At 44.2% G+C, this 27,716-nt stretch overlaps 1 protein-coding gene across 1 annotated transcript in view; it reads left to right on the plus strand.

The window, feature by feature from the left end:
* Nucleotides 1–2,304: 2,304 nt before the first annotated feature.
* Nucleotides 2,305–27,716, plus strand: part of SLC25A36 (solute carrier family 25 member 36) — a 43,942-nt gene continuing 18,530 nt past the window's right edge. The window contains exons 1-2 of the mRNA XM_049785359.1: nucleotides 2,305–2,605; nucleotides 23,211–23,375. Of these exons, the coding sequence (XP_049641316.1) occupies nucleotides 2,565–2,605; nucleotides 23,211–23,375 (206 nt within the window). The 5' untranslated portion in view covers nucleotides 2,305–2,564. The remainder of the gene's footprint in view (nucleotides 2,606–23,210; nucleotides 23,376–27,716) is intronic.

The raw sequence follows: 27,716 nt of genomic DNA on the forward strand, positions 1-27,716 counted from the left end.
CTGTACAAATCTTTTCAATGCATCATAGAGAGTTGCAGAGTTGCTTGAAAACTTACCAAGGTGCTGGGTTCTAAACCAAGCACGTCACGGTTTCTTTAATATAAGGGGCAGGATGGGGCCGGAGAGACAGCATGGAGGTAAAGCGTTTGCCTTTAATGCAGAAGGTCATTGGTTCAAATCCCGGCATCCCATATGGTCCCCTGAGCCTGCCAGGAGTGATTTCTGACCATAGAGCCAGGAGTAACCCCTGAGTGCTGCTAGGTATGACCCAAACCCCTCCAAAAAAAAATATATATATACATACATACATATATACATACATATATATACATATACATATATAGGGCAGGAGAGACAGTACCACCAGTAGAGTATTTACTTGCATACGGCCCACCGAGTTTGATCCCCAGCAAAGGCTTATGATTCTGTGTTCCTGCCAGGAGTGATCCCAGAGTGTAGAGATAGGAGGGAGCCCTGACTGGATGTGGCCTCAAATCCAAATAATAATAATAATAATAGTAATAATAATAATAATAATAATAATAATAATAATAATAATAAAACACAAGACAATAAAGATTCTCTGTTCCCTCTTTTTCAATTGTGTTGCAAACTTGAAAAAAAAATCAGGCTTTTTGTTAGGAGAGGTTTTGATGTTAGCACAGCCGCAGGGCGCTTTCCTTGCATTTCTGCCCCCCAAGATTTCTAAACCCCACATCCCAAAACAGTCGCTTGAGTGAGCCCCAAAAATAAAAATCAAACTGGTGTGGAAAATTTTTTTGTTTGGCTTGCATCCTCTTTGGAAGTAAGCAAGCCTGGGGGACTGGGGCAACGTCCCTCCTCAGCTTCCTCGCATGGTTCTCTGTGGGTATCCACTCCCCCCAAAATCTCATCTATCCCACCTGAATTTATAACTGCCCACACCTGGAATGGGCAGGTAGAGGAGTCTGCAGGGGGTAAAGAGAGGGGGTAAGAAGGGGAGTTAGACAGAGAAGCGAGAGAAAGCCATCACCATCAGAGATTCAGCATCAGCAGTTCAGTATCATCAAAGAGGCAGCCTCAGGAACATCACCAAAGGGGGTTAGTTAGTCAGCCTGGAAGCCAGTTAGGAAGCCTGGTAATAGTAGCTGAACGGGAGATCGAGGCCGAGAGAGCCCAGTAGGAGTAGAGAAGTAGCTGTTAGGAAAAGGCTTAGTATGGAGGCCATGTGAGGTGGCGTACATGGTGGTAGGGACTGTGAAATCAATCTGGCTGACTTCTGGAACTTCATCTGACTGCTTTGGGAATGAATCTCTCTGCTCTCACCCTGCAACCTTCAGACCCTCCAGGCCAGAGGAGCTGCAGGAGCTGGGTTGAATCCAGTAAGGCCTCACCATCCCCACAGCAATCCCAGGACTCTTTTTTGTTTGTTTGTTTTGTTTTGTTTTGTTTTGTTTTCTGTGTCACACCCGGCAGTCTTCAGAGGATACTCCTGGCTCTATGCTCAGAAATCACTCCTGGCAAGCTCACAGGGACCATATGGGATGCTGGGATTCGAACCACCGTCCTTCTGCATGTAAGGCAAAGGCCTTACCTCCATGCTATCTCTCCTGCCCCATGTTTCTGTATTTTTTACAGAAATTTTAAGGGAGATTCTGACTATTGAAATTGGCTCTCCATTACTCATCCATCTTTGGAATTAAAATGATTTGATTTGATTTCCAGTTTATGGATAAGATGCTGCCAACATGTTCTTCACTGGGGTCTGATTTTGGCATTGAAATGTTTCTTTTTTTTCCCCTTCCTACTTTGTTTGTTGTTGTTGTTGTTGTTGTTGTTGTGGCTTTTGGGTTTTGGGTCACACTCAGGGGTTACTCCTGGCTCTATGCTCAGAAATTGCTCCTGGTAGGACCATATGGGATGCTGGGATTTGAACCACCGACCTTCTGCACGCAAGGCAAATGCCTTACCTCCATGCTACCTCTCTGGCCCCTCTTTTTGTTTTTAATTTTCTGTATCTTTGTTTGAACACCGCGATTACAAATCTGATTGTAGTTGTCGTGTAATCGCCGCAGATCTTAACTGAGCACCTTCCCGCGTGCCAGCTGCAAGGCCTACGCATGCGCGCCATAGGTTCGCCAGCGCTGAATTTTAAGTGAGCCTCGCGCAGGTCCGGTCAGGTGCTAGGGCGCCGTGACCTCCGCCCTCCCTCCCGTCCGGGCCCCGCCCCTCGGCCCTTCATTGAGAAAGCCCCGCGGCGGTCACGTGAGCGAGCGAGGGGGCGGGCCTGGCGTGACGTCACCGCGGGCGCCGACCAATGGGAGCTTCTGTTTATGTCCGGGGGGTCATCGGAATTTTGCACGGCTCCGCGCCCTTTCCCAGTTGCTCCTGGGCCGCCGCCTGCTGCGCTGGTGCTGCTGCTGCTTGCGGATCTGCTCGCGGGGTGGGAAAGAAGGAACGCGGGGGCCAGTGGGGCGCCCCTCCAAGACTCACTCCACATCCCGGGGTGCTCCGTAGCAGCGCCCGAAACCCGCGGGCCGGATCCGCGCCCCGCCTCAGCGGCCGGAGGACATGCGTGAGAGAGGATGAGCCAGAGGGACACGCTGGTGCATCTGTTTGCCGGGGGGTACGGCCGCGGGGGGCCCCCGGGGTGGGGAGGCTTCCCGAGGGGTGCTCCCGAGTCGGGGCGCCTGCCAGGCCTCAGCCCGGCCCGAGGACAAAATGGGCGCCGAGGCCTCCTCCCTGTCTGTCGCTCACTCACTCACGCCTTTCCAGGCCCCGGCAGGGGCATCGATTTCTGGGGCGCCCCCCCGGCGCTGAGAGGACAAAGTTGGGGTGCAGGGAGAGGGCAAAGGTTAAGGCTAACCCTTGTGGGGGATCGGTGCATCGTGGGCACCAGGCGAAGATAGCCACACTAGCTTCCCTGGCCTGCTGCGTGGCTGACCCCAGAATTCCAGGGGCGCCCCCAGGCACTGAGAGGACAAAAAGTTGGGGTGCAGGGAGAGGGCAAAGGTTAAGGCTGGCCCTTTTGGGGGGCTGGTGCATCTTAGGCACCAGGTGAAGAGGTGAAGACAGCCACACTAGCTTTCCTTGCCTGCTGCGTGGTCACCCCAGGATTCTTGAGACTTTTTGGAGCTTGTTAAGGCTCCTTTTGGGGTACACTTAAATGTGGTCCTCTGAAGTCTTAAAGCCCAGCAATGTGGACAAATGCTGAACAGGATCGTGGGGAGATTTAGAGGGGCTTCGAAGACCAGGTGGGCTAGGCCCAAGCCTTTTCCTACCTTAGTGTAGGAACAAATAGTTCCATGCCTTGCAAATTGAGTTTGCTTTGGGAAGACTTTGATTCCTTATTTTTTGTTTGTTTGTTGTTCTTTGTTTTGTTTTTTTTTGGGTCACACCCGGCTGCACTCAGGGGTTACTCTTGGCTCTATGCTCAGAAATAACTCCTGACAGGCTCTTTTGGGGGACCATAAGGGATGCCGGGATTCGAACCACCGTCCTTCTGCATGCAAGGCATGCATGCAACGCCTTACCTCTATGCTATCTCTGGCCCCAAGACTTGGTTTTCTATGGCATAATCTATGCCCATCCCCTACAGGTCTAGATTTGAGTTGTACTTATTAGGCAGTGCCCCCTGAAACGACCTATTCCTGCACATGTTTGTTTGTTTGTTTGTTTACACACCAGCTATAGGCCAATTCTTTTTTCCTTTTATTTATTGATTGTTTTCATACCCATCTGTATCTGATATATTTACCGACTTCTTGGCCAAGTCAAATAACTTGGGTTTTATATTTTGGGTGTGGGACCATACCTGGCCGTGCTCTACTCTTACGGATTACTTATTCCTCATTTGGGAGTGCCTGGGGTCGAACTGGGAATGGCCTGTGCAAAGCAAGGACTCTATCCACAGTACTATCGCTTCAGCCTCAACATAAAATTTTAAAAAGTAGTGTGCTTGGGCCAGAGAGATAGCATGGAGGTAGAGCGTTTGCCTTGCATGTAGAAGGATGGTGGTTCAAATCCCAGCATCCCATATAGCCCCCCTAAGCTTGCCAGGATCAATTTCTGAGTGTAGAACCAGGAGTGATCCCTGAACACTGCCGGGTGTGACTCAAAAACCAAAAAAAAAAAAGAAAAAAGTATTGCCCTTGGTATGTGTTCTCCGAAAGATGTGTTACGCAAACAATTGGAATTTCTTCGATTTGGTAGATCACATCTCAGTTCTAGAAAGTTAGATGACTGTGCTTCTGCTTCTGGCCACTGTTGGAATTGATTGGAAAATGGAAAGGGAGAAAGGGGAAAAAATCATTGTAAAAGGAGGAGGACGTTGGACTTTGATCTTTATGCCCTTTTCTAGCTAGCAACATTTCTATTATGCTTTCAAGCAAATCTTTCTAAAAAGACACAGGTACTTGAAGTGTTAACCACTATAACTATCATAATCCACATTACCTGTCACTTTAGCCTTTAAAAAAAATGGAATGAGGCTGAAATAAGGTTCATAGTGGAGTGCTGTTGACATGTAGAACCCCTGGATTGGAGTGGAGGTAGGGGTGGAGAATTGAAATTTTGACAGTATTCTAAATAAATGGATTGAGGAGTTGACCTATACCTTCTTCCCTGCCTGCAACCCACCCAATAAGTACAGTTTGATGGGAGTTTTAAAATGAGATGCTGATATGTTTGTAAGGCCTGTCACAAGATTGGTGCTTGGCCTTGTAAATTGCTTAATTTTTATCTCTTGATTTTTGTGGTTACATTGTTCTTTTCAATCAAACATGGCTTATCTTTTCTTTTCTCTTTTTTTTTTATGTTTTGTTTTTGGGCCAGACCCAGCAGCGCACTGGGGTTACTTCTGCCCTCAGAAATTGCTCCTGACTGGCTCCGGCTACCATATAGGATGCTGGGAACCAAAACCAAGTCTGTCCCTAGTCAGCCTCCTGTCTATAGTTCTGACCCCAAACATGTCTTATCTTTTAAGAGAAACCTTAGAGCTAGGAAGGATGGGAAACCATCTTAAGACTCTTTCCCTTCAAAATATGGAAAAGTACTGAGAAGTTCAAAAAAAAAAATTTGACTCACCCAAGGTCAAACAGCTTAGGAAGGCAGAGAAATAAATCTGTAAAGAATCACAGTGCTGGGCCCGGAGAGATAGCACAGCGGCATTTGCCTTGCAAGCAGCCGATCCAGGACCTAAGGTGGTTGGTTCGAATCCCGGTGTCCCATATGGTCCCCCGTGCCTGCCAGGAGCTATTTCTGAGCAGAAAGCCAGGAGTAACCCCTGAGCACCACAGGGTGTGACCCAAAAACAAAAAACAAGAATCACAGTGCTGAGCGCCAGAAAGAAAAAAAAAGAATCACAGTGCTAGAGCAGTGGAACTGCAGGTAGGGCACTTACTTTGCATCTACATGCCCTTGTTCCTTGGCACCTCATGTCTTTCAAGCCCCCCAGCAGTGATTCCTGAGCTCTGAGCCTGGAGTAAGCCCACCCGGTGTGGTCCAAAACAAAGAATCTGCCAGGTTTACTTTGAAGGTGGTGATAAGAGCACTGTGGATGGAAATGCAAAGAAGGTTGTGTTAAAAGCATTCTTAATTACTTGTTAGAGTCTTTTTTAGAGTAGTCTTCATTGAAAACTACATTTCTTGGGCTGGAGAGATAGTACAATGGGTAGTGTGCATTCCTTACATGGGGGTGACCCAGATTTGATCCCTGGTACCCAGTAGAGTCCCCTGGTCTTGCCAGGAGTGACTCTCAGTGCGGAGCCAAGAATAATTCCTGAGAACTACAGGGTGTGCCCTTCCTAGCACTCTCTTCCCCGCCCCCCCCCCCCCAAAAATTAGATTTTTTTTTTTACCCTCCCCAAATTTGTAAATTATCAGTAAGGAACCACGTAAAAAAATTTTTTCCCCTAGCTGTGTTCATGGGTGTCATGGATCATTTGGGTTATTAAGGAAAATCTGTATATTAAAGAATAAAATAACCTTTTACTGAGCCAGATAGTAGGCCAAAATCTGAATTTGGAGCTCCGGATTTTCCTGAATATAGCAATTTTAGATATTTAAGTATGTGTTTTTAATCAGGGATATTTGAAATAGACTAGCTTTGAACCTTCTGGGTGACATATTTACACGCAGAACTCGGCTTTTTGGAAGATAGCTTTTGGTCCCATTATGCTTTTGCTAGAGTTCATAATCAGAGTTTTTAAGTTCATCAGCTTTGTGAATAGAGGTAGCTTATTACAGCCTGAAGAAAGGAGGTAAGTAAGATTTTGTTTTTTAGTTATATCTCTATTAATACTGTATCTGAAGATACAACGTGATTAAATATAAGCTATATTTAATATAGTTTTGCACATGGTATATAGTTACTATAGCCATTCGCTTTATTTTTATTTTTCAGTTTGCCAGAGATTTGTCTCAATGGGAAAGATAAGGCTTTCTAGCATTGATTTTGTTTTTCCTCTTTAGTGACTTGAATTGTGAGCTTGCTAGATTACCCAAGGAGATGTGTATTTTGATTTCTAGATGCAATCTGTCTATTTAAATATGAAAGCACTTATTATTGATTTATTTAGTAAGGAGCTCCCTTTTGGATGTTTGATACTTTTGTTTTGGGTGTTTCCACACGGCTGACCCTGGATTGATCCCCAGCGCCACTAGGAATGTTCCTGTGTTACCACCACATGTGACACCTCTTACCCCCAGAGTGAAGCTAAAGCAGCTTATTCTGAAGTCAGCTGGTTTCCTGTAAATAGATTAGTATATACAGTAGAGTGGGTTGGCAAGTGAGATGAAACTCATTGAACTATACTTGTTCACTGAATTCACTCTTGTCTAACAGAGTGAATGTACTTTCTGATGGGTAAACACCACTAGCACTTTAAGTGTTCACCAAGGCTATGGCACAGAACTCTTATTCCTTGGCACTACTTTTTGTGTGTGTTGAAGGAAATGAAAGTGGTTTAGAGCAGTCACTCTTGGCTGTGCTCAGCACCCAAATTCAGTGCCAAGGACGAAACCAGTGTCTGCTGTGTGCTCTGCAGGTGCCTTGACCCTTGGACTGACTCTGAAGCCCCAGCACTTGGACGCTTTAAAAAGCCTTCCTAACGAGACTAGAGAGATAGAGTAAGGTGCTTGCCCTGCACACAGTTGACTTGAGTTCCATCCCCAATATCACATTTATCCCACAAGCTCCTCCAGGACTGCCAGGAGTAATACCTTTGAGCACCATCAGATGTGGCCCAAAACAACAACCAAAGAATGTTCCTGAAGCAATAAAAATGACTGATTTTACTAAAACTCAACACTTGAATATATATCTCAGTTTCATATTCTCTGCTAAAATGGGAAATGCTCAGAATGCACTTCACACTGAAGTTGTTTGGCAGTTTTGAACTAAAGCTGAATTAGCTTCTTTTTTGGGGTGGGGGGCCACACCCAGTGACGCTCAGGGGTTACTCCTCGCTATGCGCTCAGAAATCTCTCCTGGCTTGGGGGATCATATGGGACACCCGGGATTGAACGGAGGTCCATCTTGGATCAGCCACATGCAAGGCAAACACCCTGCTGCTGCACTATTACTCCTGCCCCTTTTTCTGTTTTTAAAATGAAAATTCTTGAAAGAACAGCTGATAGATGGGACTAGACTTTTCAGTCTTTAACATTTGGCAGGCCATTTTGCAAAAAATACAAGGGAAGGAGCCAGAGTGGTAACACAGCAGTTGCCTTGTATGCGGCTGACCCGGGACAGACCTGAGTTCAATCCCCAGCATCCCATATGGTTCCCTGACCCTGCCAGGAGCCATTTCTGAACACCGCTAAGTGTGGCTGAAAAACCAGCAAAAAAAAAAAAGAAGAAAAATACAAGGGAGCTGGATCGATAGTGCAATGATAGGGCGTTTGCCTTGTACACGACTGACCCAGGACGGACCTTGGTTCGATCCCCGGCGTCCCATATGGTCCCCCAAGCCAAGAGTGATTTCTGAGCGCATAGCTAGGAGTGACCCCTGAGCATCATTGGGTGTGGCCCCAAAACAAAAAAAAATTACAAGGGAAATGAGCCTGCTGCATCAGTGAAAACTGATATCACTGTTAGTATTTTATTAAAGTTAGTTTTCTAGGGATAAAAAAACTGAATTTTTGAATAGACAGCAGTCTATGTGGTTTTGATAGCGAATAAGGACATGTATCAAAGTTTGAAAGATCTTCGTAATATAGTGATTCTTTTCCAAATGATCAAGTCTCGAATGGGTTGAAGACATGGAATGTGAGAGAAGCCAATAGGTCCCCCCTGTTCCCCTGTACTATTTTGGGTGTCACACCTGCAGTGCTGGGGGCCTGAGGCCAGTACCACCAGTAGTCGTCCTAGTGGTCTCTTTTCCAGTTTTACGGTGATATCAAATAATATGGGGGATGAATTGTTATATTTAATAAATAATACGATTAAGGCCCGGAGAGATAGCACAGCAGTGTTTGCCTTGCAAGCAGCCAATCCAGGACCTAAGGTGGTTGGTTCAAATCCTGGTGTCCCATATGGTCCCCCGTGCCTGCCAGGAGCTATTTCTGAGCAGACAGCCAGGAGTAACCCCTGAGCACTGCCGGGTGTGGCCCAAAAACCAAAAATAATAAAAATAATAATACGATTAATTAGAAGGTGTTTATGCTGTGGGAATAAAGCAGAGTGTTGTTGGGGCCAGACTGTCTGTGGGTAGGGTTGTGTGCCTTGCACATAGCTGACCCGGTCTCATCCCATATGATCCCCTGAGCACTGCCAAGAGTAACCCCTGAACACTGATGAGTGTGGCCCTAAAACAAGGCAGAGCAGTGTAAAGGGGGCTAATGGGAGTTCAGATGGGGAGTTATGGTGGGTCTGTGAGGGTTAACTATTTAGAGGAAGAAACCAATAGGAGCAACAGTAATGTTTGGCCCTAAAGGACACTTGGCTTTTTCTAAAATAAGCAGAAATGTTGAGAATTTTAAAAGACTATCCAGCATGTTGGACTCTCCATGTGCCAAAGGCATAGATAGAGTGGTTGGCAGCAGAATGGTAACTGACGACAGTGCTATGCCAAAGGTGGAATGGTAGAATCTGCTCAGATATTTCCAAGGTAGAAAAGACAAGGTGGATGGTGTATTGAATATAGCATGTGAGGAAGGGAAGAGTCCAGACTACCTTTAGGGTTTGGACACGGGAATGGAAGGAATTTATTTCACCATTGCTGGGTGTTTTTGCAGGTGAAAGGGGATTGATGTAGTGGAAGATCAGGAAGTTTGGGGCTTTTTTTAATTTTTTTTTTTTCCTTCCCAACCCTCCCCACAGATCAGGAAGTTTTAGACCAAGTGAATTTGAGATCAAGAGAAGTTGAGAAGCCAGTTATATGGATCAGTGTTTTCAAATTTTTTCCTGAAGTGGGAAGGGGGTGGGGGTCAGCAGTGGTAGTGTTGCTTAAAGAGAAGAGATTTTCAGCCTTTTTTTTTTTTTTTCTGAAAAGCTGGCAAATGTGCTCTGGTTTAAATGGTTGTATATATTAGAAGCCGGAGAGATGTATAGTGGGTAGGGCACTTGCCTTACATGCATCTGGCCTGGGTTCCATCCCCAGCATATGATCCCCAGAGTGCTGCCAGGAGTGATTTCTGAGTGTAGAGCCAGGAGTAAGCCTTTAACAGTGCCAGGTGTGGCCTAATAGCAATGATAAAAATGGATCTATTAGTCTGAAGTCCAGGAAAGAGATCTGGATCTGGACAAGATAAAAAGAAACACAGTTATTGGAAGATAAACGAAATCACTGAAAAGACTGAAGAGAAAATGAGCAAGGGGACACACTGTAGGCTAACTATGACTAGGAATGGCCTCTGGGTCCCTGACCATTGTGTGAAGAAGCTCCCTCTCTCCCACAAGTTTTTATTTATTTATTTTTTTTTGTTTGTTTTTCCGTTTTGGGGGGCACACCCAGCGTTGCTCAGGGGTTACTCCTGGCTGTCTGCTCAGAAATAGCTCCTGGCAGGCACGGAGGACCATATGGGACACCGGGATTCGAACCAACTACCTTTGGTCAAGGCAAACGCTGTTGTGGTATCTCTCTGGGCCCAAGTTTTTATTTTTTATACCTTAAAATATAAGGTCAGAGAGATTGTGCAGTGGGTAGGGGTTGCCTGCCTAACTGGAAGCTGACCCAGGTTGATATCTGGCTTCCCATATGATCCCCCGGCACTTTAGCAGAGGTGGCAACGCTGCTGCCTCACCCCCAGTTATTTTTTAAAAGAAAGAAGATGCAAGTAAACAGTGACAAAGAAGCAAATACTGTTCCGTAGGTTAAGTAAGATTAGATCTGAGGATTGTTAATCATTGAATTGAACCTTTGGGGTGATCTAGATTAGTGGGATCCAAGAGCCTGCCTGCTGCCAGAGTGTAAAGTCTAACTGGACTAGCAGAGAAATCAGAAACAAAGAGAACTTTTGCTGTGCTGCAAAGACACAAAGCTGCTATTTGTGTGAGAAACTCCCTTTAACCTGCTGTAGACCTTCTGCATACTTTGTTTCAGTCAGGAATTCTGGCTATCCATCTGCTATCTTCTTTAAAATGAAGATTAATACTACTACAACATGGCTGAGAGGGTTATCTTCTGTGTTTTAAAGTGTAGGTTAGTTTGTGTGTGTGTGTGTGTGTGTTTTCAGTAAATTCTTTTTTTTACTTTTGACTTAGCCTCTAGCATAATAGCACAATGAGTAGAGCACTTGCCTTGCACATGGCCAACTCCACATCCCATATAATCCCCACCTACACCACCTGGAGTAATGCCTGGGCATTGCAGAGTGCAAACCTCCCCCCCCCCCCATTTTTTTTTTTTTTGCCTTATCACTCAGAATAAAAACTGATTGTACCTTTAAAAATGTTCCCAACCAATTATCTTCTTTTTCCTAAATTAGTGTGTAAAATATAGAGTATGTCCTTTATTTAGTGTTTCAAGAATATTGTGTCCTCCAGAAAAAAAATAAAAAGGTACTGAAGAAACCAAAAAAAAAAAAAAAAAAACTGGGCCAGAGAGATAGCATGGAGGTAGGGTGTTTGCCTCGCATGCAGAAGGACTGTGGTTTGAATCCCAGCATCCTATGTGGTCCCCTGAGCCTGGCCGGAGTGATTCCTGAGCATAAGAGCCAGGAGTAACCCCTGAACACTGCCAGGTGTGACCCAAAAAACAAGGAACTGGAGAGATAGTACAGTGGGTAAGGCACTAGCCTTGCATGCAGTTGACCCAGGTTTGATTCTTGGTGTCCCATATGGTTCCCCAAGTCTCATTAGGAATGATCCCTTAATACAGAACCCCAAAATAAACCCTGAACACTGCTGGGTGTGGCCACAAAAGCTCCCCCATTAAAAAATAGTTCTTGTGTCTTACCTAGACTCTTTTTTTTGTTTGTTTTATTTTTGTTTTTTGTTTTTAGGCCACACCAGGCAGTGCTCAGGGGTTACTCCTGGCTGTCTGCTCAGAAATAGCTCCTGGCAGGCACGGGGGACCATATGGGACACCAGGATTCGAACCAACCACCTTTGGTCCTGGATCGGTCACTTGCAAGGCAAACGCCACTGTGCTATCTCCCCGGGCCCTTACCCAGACTCTTTTTTTTTTTTTTTTTTTTTTTTTTTTTTTGGTTTTTGGGCTATACCCGGTAATGCTCAGGGGTTACTCCTGGCTATGAGCTCAGAAGTTGCTCCTGGCTTGGGGGACCATATGGGACACCGGGGGATCGAACCTCGGTCCGTCCAAGGCTAGCGCAGGCAAGGCAGGCACCTTACCTCTTGCGCCACCACCCGGCCCCTTACCCAGACTCTTAAGGTTTCAGAGACAAACACCCATCCAACCAGAGGAACAATTATAAGAGGGGAGATGGAGGGGTTTTTTTGTTTGTGTTTTTATTTGTTTTTGGTCACACCCAGAGGTGCTCAGGAGTTACTCCTGGCTCTGCACTCAGGAATCACTCCTGGCAGTTCTCATGGGACTATATGGGATGCTGGGAATTGAACCCAGCCTGACCACCTGGAGACAAGGAGGTTTTTGGCCACACACAGAAGTTGGCATGCAAGGAAAGTGTCTTATCAGCTGTGCACCCAGAGTAGCATTTTACTGAGACTTTCTAAATGATTTCTAGAATCCCAGGAACAGGTGACTTGCTTTTTGCTTTGAGATTTTAGAAATTCCTTATCTATCTTTTATGTTGGCTCTCTTTTTTATTTTATTTTGATTAAGTTTCAAATTACTAAATTACAGCACATTGTTATTCATTGGAAGGAAAACGAATTTGACCTATGAGTTCAGCTTTACAAAATGGAAAGCTGCTGTTGGACAAAGTAGTTTGCTCAAGGTTAGCAAATATTTTCTGTCTAGAATTCTGTGGAACTCTGTAGACTACTTATTTCCCTACATATATGTGCAATACACATATCCACACATACACATTCAGCAATTTGGTGACCCCAATTAGAATGATTTTGACCACCACCTGAAAATTAGCTTATAAAACAAAGTATAATTTATGAAGAATGAACATCCCAGTTCATCTATGTACAAGAGACTGAAATTGAGGATTTTCTTTTGTTGAAAACCCCGATCTTGAATGCAGATTTTTCCCTTGTGGGCCTTATGTTAACTAGTAAGAGTTATTTTCCACAGGCAGAATGGTTGTTCAGTAGCTTGAGGTGACCCAGCCAAGGAGATTTGATGTTTGTCTGCCCGCTTTAGGGATTTATGACTCAAGGTTTTATGGCTTTAGGGATTTTTATAGCTGAAAATGAGCTGCTTACTATTCACTTTTTTGGGTGGGGATTTTGGGCCACATCAGGTGATGCTCAGGGGTTACTCCTGGCTATGTACTCCGGTGTCGTTCCTGGCAGTACTCGGGACCATATGGGTTGCCGGGATCAAACCCAGGTCAACTGCAGGCCAGATAGACACTCTACTGTATTCTACAGCTCCAGTCCTTACTATCATGTGGGGGAGGGTATTTAGGGTTTGTCTCACATCTGGTGGTGCTGAGGGGTTACTTCTGTGTCTGTGCTCAGGCAGTCATGCAGCGTGAGGAGTTGAACAGGGTCAGCTACATGCAAAGCAAGCGCCATCTCTGTACCATCTCTCTGGCCCCATGACCTATTTGTACACTTCCAAAAAAATTTTTTTAATCAGTCTCTTAGTTAAATTAAATTGTGCCTGCCTTTAAAAAAAAATAAAAGAGCTATTCCAATCAGGGCTGGAGAAATAGCACAATGGTAGGGCATTTGCCTTGCACACAGCTGACTCAGGAACAGACCCGAGTTCAATCCCCATCATCCATCTGGTCCCCTAAGCCTACCAGGAGCTGGGTGTGGGGCCCCTCCCACCCAAAAAAAGAGCTATTCCAATTGGCTTTTATTCACTGCTTTATTCAGGGATCTGCCCTTAAAAGTAGTTAGAACCCCTAGCGTGTCAGGCATTTTATCTTGATTATGTACAAGAGCAGCTTGTAGAATGGACACTTGAAAATTCTTAAGTATTTACACTCCAAATTATCAGTCTCTACTTTTCGTAAGTCTTGGGTGGCTTGGTTTATTTATTCAAGAAAATAGAATAGTTGTGATGTCTTGTAAAGCACATAGTTGAAGGCATCTGCCTTGCATGCAGCTAACTTCCGTTCTGTCCTTGGTACCACATGGTACAACAGAATCAGGAGAAGCCCTTGAGCACTACTGGATGTGGTCCCAGAAACTCCCCTCCCCACAGAAAACTTGTTTTGATTTTTTTTTGGGGGGTGGGGTCACACTCAGCACTGCTCAGGGCTTATTTCTACTCTGTTTTCAAGAATTGCTTGGGGCCGGGTAGGTGGCGCTGGAGGTAAGGTGTCTGCCTTGCAAGCGCTAGCCAAGGAAGGACCGCGGAAGGACCGCGGTTCGATCCCCCGGCGTCCCATATGGTCCCCCCAAGCCAGGGGCGATTTCTGAGCACATAGCCAGGAGTAACCCCTGAGCGTCAAGCGGGTGTGGCCCAAAAACCAAAAAAAAAAAAAGAATTGCTCCTGGAGGTGCTCGGGGAATCATATGGGATGCCGGAGATATAACCCAGGTCAGCTGCATGCTAGTTATATTAGTTAAATGTGTACTGAGATTAACTAAGTACTTGCCTTGTATGTGACTGAATGGGTTTGATGCCAGGTACCACACATTCCTTAGCATCATCACCAGGAGTGAGTAACCCCTAGACAGAAACGCTAGAGTTAGCCCCTCAACACTGCCAGGTGTGGCAAAACTTCTCACCTTCCCCAACTCTCCCCACCGAAAAAAGGGAAAATTAGCTTTCCAGTAGAAAGCAGTGTTTGGGAGCAGAGTGGGTGAGAAGCTGGATGGATGGAAGGAGGTCAGAGGAGTTAGGATTACAGGATCAGTTAACATCTTCTAACCATTGTGAGGATTCAGGCTTTTGTTCTCAATGACACAGGAGTCATGGAAAGTATTGAGTTTAGGATCAGTGTGATGTAAGGAAGGGCGTGTTAGCATGGTCCAAGATGTATGTATTTTATTGAATCACTGCATTACAAAGTTATTCAAAATTGAGTTTCATTTACTATCTTAAATGGAGTCGGTCTGGCATATTCTAATGATGAGAGTTTGGAGGATTGTATAGAGGCCCTGCACAGCATACATGCTTTTCCCCTGTTGTTTAAAAGTAATTTTTTTTTTTTCCAGTTTTTCGGTCATACCCAGCGGTGCTCAGGGGTTACTCCTGATTCTGCACTCTGCTCCTGGCAGGCTTGGGGGACCATATGGGATGCTGGGAATCGAACGCGAGTCTGTCCCATTTGGCTGCGCGCAAGGCAAATGCCCTGCCACTGTGCTATCTATCTGGCTCCTAAGAATAATTTCTGGGGCCGGGCGGTGGCGCTGGAGGTAAGGTGCCTGCCTTGCCTGCGCTAGCCTAGGACGGACCGCGGTTCGATCCCCCGGTGTCCCATATGGTCACCCAAGAAGCCAGGAGCAACTTCTGAGCGCATAGCCAGGAGTAACCCCTGAGCGGCACAGGGTGTGGCCCAAAAACCAAAAAAAAAAAAAGAATAATTTCTATCTTTTGGTAAAAAATTAAAAATGTTTACATATGTACAAGGCAGACTCCTGCATCATACCTACTTCCTAATGGGAATTTCTACTTTATGTTCTATAGATAAGGGTTTAGATAAAATGTGCACTACTTATGCCACCATTGTCTCCCTTTAATCTCATAATATAATCAATATATGGTCACCAACCTCTGGTCAATCGGTGATTTAATCAATGTTTACCTTACTGTAGGAATATATTCGTAGGGACTGGAGCAATAGCACTATGGATTGGACCTGAGAGGAGTCATTTCTGAGTAACCCCTGAGCATTGTTGGGTGTGGCCCAAAAAACAAATCCCCTCTAAACAAAACAAAATTTAAAAAAGATATGTTCATGGGGCCGGGCGGTGGCACTGGAGGTAAGGTGCCTGCCTTGCCTGCGCTAACCTAGGATGGACCTCGGTTCGATCCCCCGGCGTCCCATATGGTCCCCCAAGAAGCCAGGAGCAACTTCTGAGCGCATAGCCAGGAGTAACCCCTGAGCGTCACAGGGTATGGCCCAAAAACCAAAAAAAAAAAAAAAAAAAAAAAAAGATATGTTCATAATATAGCTAAATGATCATTTCTTTCCTAAATAACCCTCTTTTCTCTTCCCTCCCCACTCTGTGATTTTTGTTTGGTTGAGGGTGTACCTAGTGGTACACAGGACTTACTCTCCCAACTCTGTACATAGGGATCACTCCTGGTAGTACATGGGGACCATTTGGGATGCCAGGGATCAAACCCCGGTTGACTGTGTACAAGACAAACACTCTACTTTCTGTACTATCTCTCCACCCTTATACTTTTTGTTTTGTTTTGTTTTCTTGGTGGTTTTTTTGGGTCCATACCCGGCGGCAGCACTCAGGGGTCACTCATGGCTCTGTGATCAGAAATCGCTCTTGGCAGGCTCAGTGGATCATGTGGGATGCAGGGAATCGAACCTGGGTCTGTCCCAGGTCGGCCACATGCAAGGCAAACGCCCCGCCGCTGTGCCATCACCCCAGCCCCACCACCCTTATACTTTGGGGGAAAGAAATGTTCTCTTCTCTTCCCAGTGTTGTATTAGTGATTGATGGGGATATTGGAGAGTGATCACACGATGATCACTCATCTCACTTTTCAAGTTTTGTATTTTTTTTTTTTTTTTTGGTTTTTCGGGCCACACCCTTTTGATGCTCAGGGGTTACTCCTGGCTATGCGCTCAGAAATTGCCCCTGGCTTGGGGGGGACCATATGGGACGCATTTTGTCTGATACCAGGGATCGCAAACTCAGTGCCTCTGGGATCTCACTTAGCTTGTGGGGCACTGCTGGGGATCAAATCCACAGTCTCAGTCCTACAAAGCAGAAAGTCTACCATTGAGCATCACAGTTCAATCATCTGTCTTTTTGTTTGTTTGGTTTTGGTTTTGGGTTACAACCAGTAACCAGGGGTTACTCCTGGCTCTTCGCTCATAAATCACTTCTGGCAGGCATGGGGGGTGTGGGATCCCGGACAGGGACGACACACCATAGGGGATGCCGGGATTCAAACCATGGTTCGTTCTGGATCAGCTGCCTGCAAGGCAAACACCCTACCGCTGTGCTATCTCTCCAGCCCCCAATCATCTTATTTGTGTTTGGACTGATTATTTCTGTTATTTCATTACCATCTAGAGGTGTACCCTGCTGCATTCATTTCCCTTCCCATCTCTTCACTGTTTTATTCATTTTATATATATATATATTTTTTTATTATTAAAATGTTTTAAAATTATTTTGGGCCACACCTGGTGGCACTCTGTGTTCAAAAATTATTCCTGCCAGGCTTGGGAGACTGTATGGGATGTTGGGGATTGAACCTGGGTTGGCCAAGGGTGGCAAATGCCCTACGTACTGTGCTATTGCTCCAGCCCCACATGTTCATAATGTTATTGATATGTGTCTTAGTATCTGAAAGAAAAGTCATAGGTAGGAAATTTCTTGAGTATTTGTCTGCAGATATATTTATTTTTATCTGCTTGTTAGTCCAGTTTTGTACAGAAATCTGCATTTGCTGAGAAATTAGATGCTATTCTGACCTTTTATATGTGTCCTTTCCCACACCCCTCCCCTCACTAGCTGATGGACTCAAGATGGTCTCTAGTATTTCAAAAGATGCCTTGGGTTATTTTGTTCTGTTTCACATACACTGCATCTGGTATTCATAACTCAGTTCAGAGATGGTTGAATTCATTTCTTCAGAAAATTGGGGACCTGGGACAGAATGCCACCTGGAGGACTTGGAGCATTTATTATCCAGTTCTGCCTTCGTTCTTTGCTTTACATACCTGGTCACCTTCATCACTCAGCCTCCAAGGAAGGGACTGAGTTGGCTTTGCTGGTCCTGACCGCAGAAGCCTTTGAAGGGTTATCTCTTCCATTGGTTCCAAGACCTTTTGTGGCTCCATCCTTGATGGCTTATTTGTTTAGATAGTATGACTTTTTTTTTTATGTAAAGAGGAAATAAGTTTAGTGTAGTTTAATCCTGGGAAATTGCAGGGTATTTCTCAGGGTGCTGGTGACGTGCTATTTCTAGCATTTCTCTATAGACCCTGTGTGCCAGGCATTGAGCTTGGACTCCAGTATGTAAGCATACTCTCTGCCCTGGTTGGAGCCATTGCCCCAACCCTGGTTATTGGAACAGTTGTTAGACGTATCTTTGTTTTTGTGGTGTGGTGGTCAGATTCAGTTAGGCCATAATATTCTGTCATTGTTAGTTACTGTTACTCGTGATAGACATATGAAAATGCTGCCACTAATGTTAGAGGAATACTTTCGGTGCCGTTTATATCACATCATCCTTTAATAATAAGCCTGTAAGGCAGGGGTCTCAAACTCACGGCCTGCCCTCCCTCCGCACAACATTTTGTGGCCCTGCCCTAGAGGAATCTTTTTTGTTTTGTTTTGTTTTAGTTGTTTGGGTCACAGCCCCCAATGTTCAAGACTTACTACTGACTTTGCACTCAAGGATCACCCCGACTTTGCCTCCTGCGGCCCCCAGGTAAATTGAGTTTGAGACCCCTGCTAAGGCATATTGGTTTTAAGCTGGTGGTTAGGTTTGTTTGTGTAGTGTGTATATTTCTTCAATTAATAGTTTTTCAATTAATTTATTATTTATTTAATTAATGCCTGGGTAGGAACACTAGACTAGGCTAACTTACTCTTTTGCTTTTATTTTAGCTATAATTTATGTTTAGAGTGAAAATTCTAGTATAGGGGCTGGAGAGATAGTATGGAAGTAAGGTGTTTGCCTTTCATGCAGAAGGACAATGGTTCGAATCCTGGCATCCCATATAGTCCCCTGTGCCTGCCAGGGGCGATTTCTGAGCATAGAGCCAGGAGTAACCCCTGAGTGCCAAACGAAAAAAAAAAAAAAAAAAGAAAAGAAAAGAAAATTCCCAGTATAATTTGAGAGTATAAAATCAAAATGTTTATTGCAAATTTTGAGGCCTCTCCATTTTATTTTCAGTAAGTTTTCAAAGCAGATACATATTCAGCAACCAGGAAAATTAGGCAAATTCAAATGAAAAACATGCTTGATTTACTGTAAATAAACCAGTGTTGTAGATGAACTCATTGCAGACTCAGAGGTGCAGTGAATTGCTCTGCCTTGTGGGGTGGATTCAAGGCTCTGCCCTAAGTACTGCTAGAACTAGTTCTCGAACACCATGAAGTGGCTCCACAAACCAAACAAAATCAAAGCAGTTCACAAGAACTTAGGAGTGCTATTTAACATTGTCTTTTTTTTTTTTTATTATTATTAGTTTTTGGGTCACACCCGGTGGTGCTCAGGGGTGACTCCTGGCTGTCTGCTCAGAAATAGCTCCTGGCAGGCATGGGAGACCATATGGGACACCGGGATTCGAACCAACCACCTTTGGTCCTGGATCGGCTGCTTGCAAGGCAAACACCGCTGTGCTATCTCTCCGTGCCCATCTGGATCAGCTCTTGCAAGGCAAATGCCACTGTGCTATCTCTCCGGGCCCTTAACATTGTCTTTATGGTTGTAGATTCAGTTGAGCTAGAGCGTTTTGGTGTGCTTTAGGTTTTTGGGTGCTAAGGAGTTGATCCTGGTTCTGGGGCTCAGGAATCACTTCTGGAGGGCTCAAGGAAATCATTTGGGATGCTAGGGATTGAACTCTAATTGGCGTGTGCAAGGCAAACACCCTCCACGCTGTACTATTCCACAATGAATGTATTTCTTAGCTGTCTATAAAAACATCATTTCCTGGGCTGATCTGAGGGTATAAGCCTGGAGGTTTGAGATTCTGAATATGATCCCAATGGCACCTTTTCCTACCTCTCACCGTACTATCTGTGTTTCTATTCCTTGTAATAGTATGTTACGGTACGCAGTAGTATGTTAAAGGAATGTTACTTGTGTTTATTATGTCTACAGGTTTCTCTTGGGTCTAGTTATTTTCTCTTTGGGGGGAGGTGCTCAACCTGGCATAGTTGTTTTTCTTACCTCTATGCTGAGGGATCTCTCTTGGTAGTGCTGGGGGGCTGTATGTGATGCTGATAAATGAACTTAGGTGGGCTGCATGCAAGGTAAGGGTCACCCACTGTGCACTTTCTCCAGTTCCTTCAATCTTTTTTAACCCTATTTAATGTTTTCCTTCATAACACATCATGATGTGAAAACAGACACATTTGTGGTGTTGACAATCTAATTATGGCTTTGATCTTAAGGGGTATTGGGCTTTATGCTCAGGGGTCATCCTGGTGGTGTTTGGTGGGGGCTACAGGGACCTTAACCTTAACCCTTGTACTATCTTTCTAGTCAATGGGGATGAAATTTTTTTTGAATTTCCTATTTAGGAGCCAGAGTGATAGCACAGCAGATAGGGTGTTTGCCTTGCATTCGATGACTGGTTTCCATCCCCCATCATATCCATATGGGCCCCCGAGCCTGCCAGGAGCAATTTCTGAGCACAGGCAGAAGTAACCCCCTGAATGCTGCCAGTGGCACAAAACAAAAACAAACAAAAGTAATAATTTCCTATTTTAAAGTTCTAGTTTTTAATATTAAGTATATTATTATTAAATTTGCATAATTTAGCTTACATTTCACTTCAGATCACCAATATTTCCTACTGATTTTCACAGTTCATCTTTTTATGGCACATTACAATATAATATATATATGCAATTAACTTCCTTTGTAAGATTATTTTTTAATGAGGAATGTTAGAAATACATGGGATACTTCTGTTATCACAAAAATTATGCCAGGGTCAGGAGAGTTAATAACAGGGCTTAAGGCATTTGCCTTTCACACATTTGGCCCGGTTCCATCCCAGACTGTATTTGGTCCTCCAAACACTGCTGGAAACAAGCTCAGAGCTCCAGAGGATATGGCCCCAAATCCAAGAACCAAAAAATGATTTTTGTTCTATGCTTTTTGCAGTCATTTCTAACCTCCAGTACTTCTGGTAACCCTTATTTTCTTGATGGCCTCTAGTTGTCTTTTTCATAATATCACAAGATGAAAATAAAGTGAAACCGGGACCAGAGCAATAGCACAGCAGGTAATGTGTTTGCCTTTCACTCAGCCAATCCGACTTCAATCCCAGGCATCCCATGTATCAGGCCCCCAAGCCTTTCAGGAGTGATTTCTTTCTTTCTTTTTTTTTTTTTTTCAGGAGTGAATTCTGAATGCAGAACCAGAACTAACCCCTGAGCACTGCCCGGTATGACCCAAAAACTAAAAAGAAAGTGAAACCTTTGTACATGTTTTTAGTGGTCACACCCAGAGATGTCCAGGGGTTACTACTGGCTCTCCATTCAGAAATTATTCCTGGCAAGAGCTCAGGGACCTTATGGGATTCTGGGAGTGCAACTTGGGTCATTTGTGTGCAAGGAAAGGGCCTTACCCACTGCCTTGGCCCTGGCCCAGCATCATTGGCCCAGGGTTTTGATTTTTGTTTTGTTGCCCCCCTTTTATTTTTTTTGCAAAAACAATATTTTGTTCTTGATGTACCATGTTTATCTTATTGCTGTTGAAGGCAAAGGTGCAATATGTTTTTTTAATAGGTCCTGTATTTGTGTCATTTTGTTTCTTCCATCTAGGTCAGTACATAGCAGTAGGATTTGCAAGGCTTTGCAAGAGCTGTTTGTTTATTTACTTAATTATTTATTTTGAGAAACCATAAGAATGACTGTCATTTGCACCCCCTCCCCTCAACATGTGAGATTTTCAGTTGCTCTTTATCTGGAATTGCTGTTGTTTGGTATTTTGGTTTTTAGCCATTTCTAGAAGTGAAGTAACTTCCTTGTAGTTTAAGAATTTGCATTTCAGTGATGACCAATGATTTTTGACAAATCTGCATTTGTTTGCATCTATATGCCTTAGTGAAGCATTAGTTTAAATTTGAGTGAGGGACATACCCAGTTGTATTCAGAACTTATAGCTGACTCAGTTTACTCCTGTGGGGGGTAGGAGCACCATATGGTTTCTGGGTTCCAGCTGTGGTTGGCCACACATGTAAGCACATATAAGGCAAGCTCCTCATTTATTGTATTATCTCCCTGGGCCCTGTAGCTGATTGTTTTTTTCGGATTCAAAAGTAATTCTCAGGTTTTTACCTGGTAGCTATTAATGCTGTAAGAGAAAAATAATTTCCTATGCCAGCATTTTAAAAAGTATCTACTTAACCTATATTTTATCTGCCTCTATACGCAGTGTAGTAGGGGTAATTTGTTGAGTTTTCTTGTGTGTGTTTGATGATCTTGTTTAAATTGATTATTTACTATTTACTTGGTTTTGGGGACACACCCTGCGACCCTCACGGGTTGCTCCTGGCTCTGCACTCAGAAATCAAACCTGGGTCCCTCCCAGGTCGGCCTTGTACAAGGCATATGCCCTACCGCTGTGCTATTGCTCTGGCTCCTAAATTGAATATTTTAATTTAATTTAATCTACCTACTTAGCATAGATTTCCATTAGTAACTCAAGAGCTGAAGTGTAGTAAGAAGACTTTAACTGAAGTACTACTAAAATTTTGGGTATTTAGGACCGGAGCGGTGGCACAGGTGGTAAGGCGTCTGCTAGCCTAGAACGGACTGTGATTTGATCCCCTGACGTCCCATATAGTCCCCCAAGCCAGGAGCGATTTCTGAGAGCATACCCAGAAGTAACCCCTAAGCATCACCGAGTATGGCCCTTAAAACCAAAAAAGGGGGGGTGGGATTTAAAATAGGAGAAATTGATCCTAATCATGGTGGTCTAGGTTTCAACAGAGCCATAAATAATATCTGGTTAAGAAGCACCAAATAAAGCCTCTGGACAGTATTTAAAACTGTGATGTGGGGCCAGAGCCATAGCACAGCGGGTTGGGCATTTGCCTTTCACATGACCAATCCAGGTTTGATCTCCAGCATCCAATATGGTTCCCGGAACCTGCCAGGAGTAATTTCTGAGCACAAAGCGAGGAGTAACCCTTGAGCATCACCAGATGTGGCCCCAGAACAAAAACAAACAAAATAAATAAAATAAAAATATGATGTGACTCACTAAAGTTTGGTAATGGCACCTGCTACTTTTGAGTAATCTTTAGCTGATTCTTCTTGCTCACTGGACTGCAGTGTTAGCTTTTTCATTATGTTTTGGTGATCATTTTATTTGAGGTAAATGGGAGAAGATTGGCCTGTACCAGCAATGCTCGGTTATTTTTTTTTTACTCTACTTAGGAGTGGTTTGTGGCAGTGCATTGTCTGGAATGGAACCAGTGTCAGCAGCATGAAGGCTAGTGGCATAACTCCTGCCCCACTGAGTCCCTGAAATGAAGGAAAAAACCTTAATTTTTAGTTTCTTTGGGCTTTTGGGGTTTTCTGGTTTGTTTTGCCACACCCAGTGATGCTCTGGAATTACCCTTGGCTCTGCATTGAGGTATATCTACTAGCAGACTTGGGACTGCTAGGGTGCAGGCAATTGAATCTAGGTTGACTGTGTGCAAGGCAAATACCCTATATATACTATCACTCTGGCTCCTGATTTTTAGTTTCTTGGCCATAGGAACAGTGGCCTACTTCTTTACAGCTCTGTGCTTGTAGACTAATCCACTAATTCGGTAATAACTCGTGTTCTCTGCTTTTATTTTGGTAGATGTGGTGGTACCGTGGGAGCGATTCTGACATGTCCACTGGAAGTTGTAAAAACACGCCTGCAGTCATCTTCTGTGACACTTTATATCTCTGAAGTTCAGCTAAATACAATGGCTGGTGCCAGTGTCAACCGAGTCGTGTCTCCCGGACCTCTTCATTGCCTGAAGTGAGAGCGGAGCAGTTGGGATGGGAGCGGGAAGGGGTGGGAAGAGGGAAAAGCCTTAGCCATACAAAGCGAGTACTCTGTCTCAGCTGCAAACTGAGACAATCTGTTTACTTTAATGACACCGTGCTTTGGTTATTTATAGTCTTCCATAGTTTAAAACTCTCTGTAAATTTAATGGCAGTTACTCTATTAAATATTTCCAGTAGAAAGGATAATCCCTAATATAGGGAGGGACAAATAATAATAAATGTATTATTTCCACATTATGCATATTTTAGTATAATGTGCTGCCAAACTTTTTATATTTATAGAATGAATTTCTAATTTTCTAACTTACAAATTTTAAATGGGGGTAATATGGTTTACAGTAGTGTTAACATTTAAGCTTTTGGTTTATAAATTTATTACACTTCTACCACTATCAAAGTGTTGAAAACCATCTTCCTATTCTTTCTCTAAAGCTACTAGAGCTATTTTATTTCAGACTGTTAGTACATTTTTGGCTTTTTGATTATGTTCCATGTTCTTTGTCTTATTTAATTTTACAAGTACACAAGCAAATTAATGGCAGTCTGTAGTTTTTATAAACTAAGCATAATTGAGAGTCAGAATAGAACTCCACTGATTTTTAAAATGGGATTTGTGGGCCAGAGTGATAATAGGGCACTTGCCTTGCACTTGATTCCCCCAAACACTGCCAGGAGTGATTGCTAAGTATAAAGGCAGAAGTAAGCCCTGAGCATCACTAGGTGTGGTTCAAAAAAAAAAAAAAAAAAAAGGTACAGTAAAATGTGATTTGTTTAATGTTGCTTGATGGTTTGAAAGAGATTTGTTTATATATGCTTACCTATTAGAAGTTGGATTTGAAATATCAAAACTTGAGATTTGGTGTTACATATTTAAAATTAGGTATGTGATTCAGTGTCCACTATATCTGCCTTATTAGCTTACTTGGGACATAATGTATTTGAACTTGGGTCAGTAGTGTTTGTTCTGTAGTAGCAAATAAAACACATACTGTGTTTACCCTCACTGACAAAAAGATTTCATCACTTCTTTTTTCAACCTTGCTTAAGAACTTGGGTAATAGGGCCAGAGAGATAGCACAGCCCTAGGATTTTTACTTTGCAAGCAGCTGATCCAGGACGGATGGTGGTTTGAATCCCAGCAACCCATAAGGTTCCCCCAAGCCTGTCAGGAATGATTTCTGAGCGCATAGCCAGGAGTAACCCCTGAGCTTCACTGGGTGTGGCCAAAAAAAACAAACAAAAAATGTCAGTCACAGATAAAATACTTCTGGATAACAGTAGTGTTTTAATATGATTTTACTGATTATCTCTCTCCATTCTCTACTTGAATGTCAATATTCTTGTGTGTATGTATATATTTATGCATGTATATCATATATATTTCTATTTTTTTATGGTTTTACCTTTTTTGAGGGGGTACCACCCTTCCCAGTGGTCCTACCTGTGATTTCTTTCTTTTTGATGGGGAGGGCTTTTTGGTCCCTTGGCAATGCTCAAGGGTTACTTCTGGCCCTGCATTCTGGGATCACTTCTGTGCTCGGGGACCATATGGAATACTGGGGGTGCATGCAAGGCAAATGCCTTGCCTACAGTACTGTCACTGCAGCCCCGCCCACTGGTGATTTTTAACCAGTTGGGCTGGCATTTTGATGCGAGGGCATCATTAGCATTGTCACTCTCTGTCATCTTCAGCTTTCATTTACTTTCTGCCAATATAGATTTGCTCCTTTTAGACATTTCACATAATTCTTTTTTTTTTTTGGATTTTGGGACACACCCTGTAACGCTCAGGGGTTACTCCTGGCTACGTGCTCAGAAGTTGCTCCTGGCTTGAGGGACCATATGGGACACCGGGGGATAGAACCGCGGTCCGTCCAAGGCTAGCGCAGGCAAGGCAGGCACCTTACCTTTAGCGCCACCACCCGGCCCCTTCACATAATTCTATTATTCAAAATATGTTCTTTGGTCACTGATCGTATGTTTTCAAAGTTTGTTGTTTCATAACAAGTATTTTTTTTATTGTCAAAAGTACTGCCCCATTTTATTTGTTTCCTGACTGGCTAGTTGCTATTTTAGGTTGTTTATACTTGAGGGTGGGGAAATTACTCTGCAGGCCTGTGCTTTTCTTTCTTGGGGATATAGACTTGGAGGAAAATTGCCTGATGATAAGGTAAGTCTAACTCTTCTCCTAAGTGGCTTAGTTATCTTTACTGAATGAGATTTCCAGTTGTGTGTGTTCTCAGCTACTCCTTGTCATCTTTCTTTTCTTTTTGTTGTTGTTGTTTTGTTTTGTTTTTCTTATCATCTTTCTTAGATCAAAGGCAGGTAGAAAGCATTTTATGGTTTCTTAGCCAGATATCTTTTAGAATCTCTCCTAGGCTTTTCTTAGTTTCCCAGGTAGTTGATGAATGAACTTGACAGGTCTATGAACTGTATAGAGTTGTATGCAAAATAGCGAGTGTTTGTAAATGCTTGGTTCTTGTTTCTTTCAAAGCTGTGGGTGGAACTCAGGGCTGACTCACTTGAAGGCTTGTGCTTCACCCCTGAGCCACACCTCCAGCCAAGTGCTTTTTTTTTTAATCAAAGAAAAGCATTTGGGGCTGGAGAAATAGCATGGAGGTAAGGCATTTGCCTTTTGTGCAGAAGGTTGATGGCTTGGATCCTGGCATTCCATATGATCCCCTGAGCGCTTCTGGGTGTGACCCAAAAACCAAAATCCAAAAAAAAAAAAAGGAAAAGAAAAGCATTTAACCCCCCTGGATTGATATTCTCTCTCTCTCTCTCTTTCTCTCTCTCTCTCTCTCTTTCTCTCTCTCTCTCTCCCTCCCTCCCCCTCCCTCCCATTCCCTCTCTCTCTCTCCCCCTTCCTCCCCCTCCCTCTCCCTCCCTCCCTCTCTCCCTCTCTCCCTCTCTCCTTCCCTCACTCTCCTCTCTCTCTCCCTCTCCCTCCCTCCCTTCCTCCCTCCCTCCCTCTCTCCCTCTCTCCTTCCCTCCTTCCCTCCCTCGCCTCTCTCCTCTCTTTCTCTCTCTCTCCCTCTCCCTCTCCCTCTCCCTCTCCCTCCCTCCCTCTCTCCCTCTCTCCCTCTCTCCCTCTCTCGCCTCTCTCCTCTCACTCTCTCGCCTCTCTCCTCTCACTCTGTCTCTCTCTCCCTCTCTCCCTCTCTCCCTCTCTCGCCTCTCTCCTCTCACTCTCTCGCCTCTCTCCTCTCACTCTGTCTCTCTCTCCCTCTCTACCTCTCTCCTTCCCTCCTTCCCTCTCTCGCCTCTCTCCTCTTGCTGTCTCTCTGTCTGTCTCTCTCTCTCGCTCGCTCGCTCGCTCACTCACTCGCTCTCGCTCTCTCTCCCCTCTCCTCTCTCTCTCTCACCCTCCTGGGTTTTCAAAGGGATTTGTGATGTCGAAATGACTAACACATTGAATTTTCAAAATGTGCTAATCTGCAGTGTTTCATTTTAAACTGTTGAGTCCAGTACTGCTGATCCTTGCCCTATGCTTGTTAAGTCAATACTTTGAGGGTGGCAAAGAAGCTCATATTGTAAACAGATGCTCCAGCTTAATGATAATAACAAGCTAAAGACCTGCAGGTACTGACTGTGTACCTTTATTATGAACTTACTGAATCCCCAATGGAACCTGAAAAATGGGCACTTTATTTTCTCTTTACTGTTAAGAAAAAAATACTGCGGGGCCGGAGAGATAGCATGGAGGTAAGGCATTTGCCTTTCATGCAGAAGGTCATCGGTTCGAATCCAGGCGTCCCATATGGTCCCCTGTGCCTGCCAGAAGCAATTTCTGAGCATGGAGCCAGGAGTAACCCCTGAGCACTGCCAGGTGTGACCCAAAAACCACCACAAAAAAAAAAAAAAAAAATACTGCATTTTCTCCTCACAGATCACCAGTTACCAAAATTGAGCTTCTTATTTGAGGCATCTGACCACAAATCCGGAACTTAATTAACCTTGTGCTCAATTTACCTTTCGAGGGATCATTCTTGTGCATGTAGAGGGCTACAGAGGTACTCAGGGGCTATTGCTGGCTCTATGCTTAGGGGTGACCCCTGGCAGTCCTTGGCATACCACCTGTGGCACCAGGTCTCAAACCAGGAAGGCCACAGTAGGGCAAGTGTCTTACTCTACTTATTCCACATACTCTGTCCCAAGATCTTTTTTTGGGCAGAGGAGGGATGGCAGTTGGATCAGTATTCAATGCAAGGGCCCAAGGAAACTGATGCCAGGGATTACTCAGGTTACTTTGGTGGTACTTGCTTCGTCAGGGCTGCACGCTGTGTGGAGGACTGTGGTGCCACAGATTGTG

The sequence above is a fragment of the Suncus etruscus genome, chromosome 13 (genome assembly GCF_024139225.1).
Source record: "Suncus etruscus isolate mSunEtr1 chromosome 13, mSunEtr1.pri.cur, whole genome shotgun sequence".
NCBI lineage: Eukaryota > Metazoa > Chordata > Mammalia > Eulipotyphla > Soricidae > Suncus > Suncus etruscus.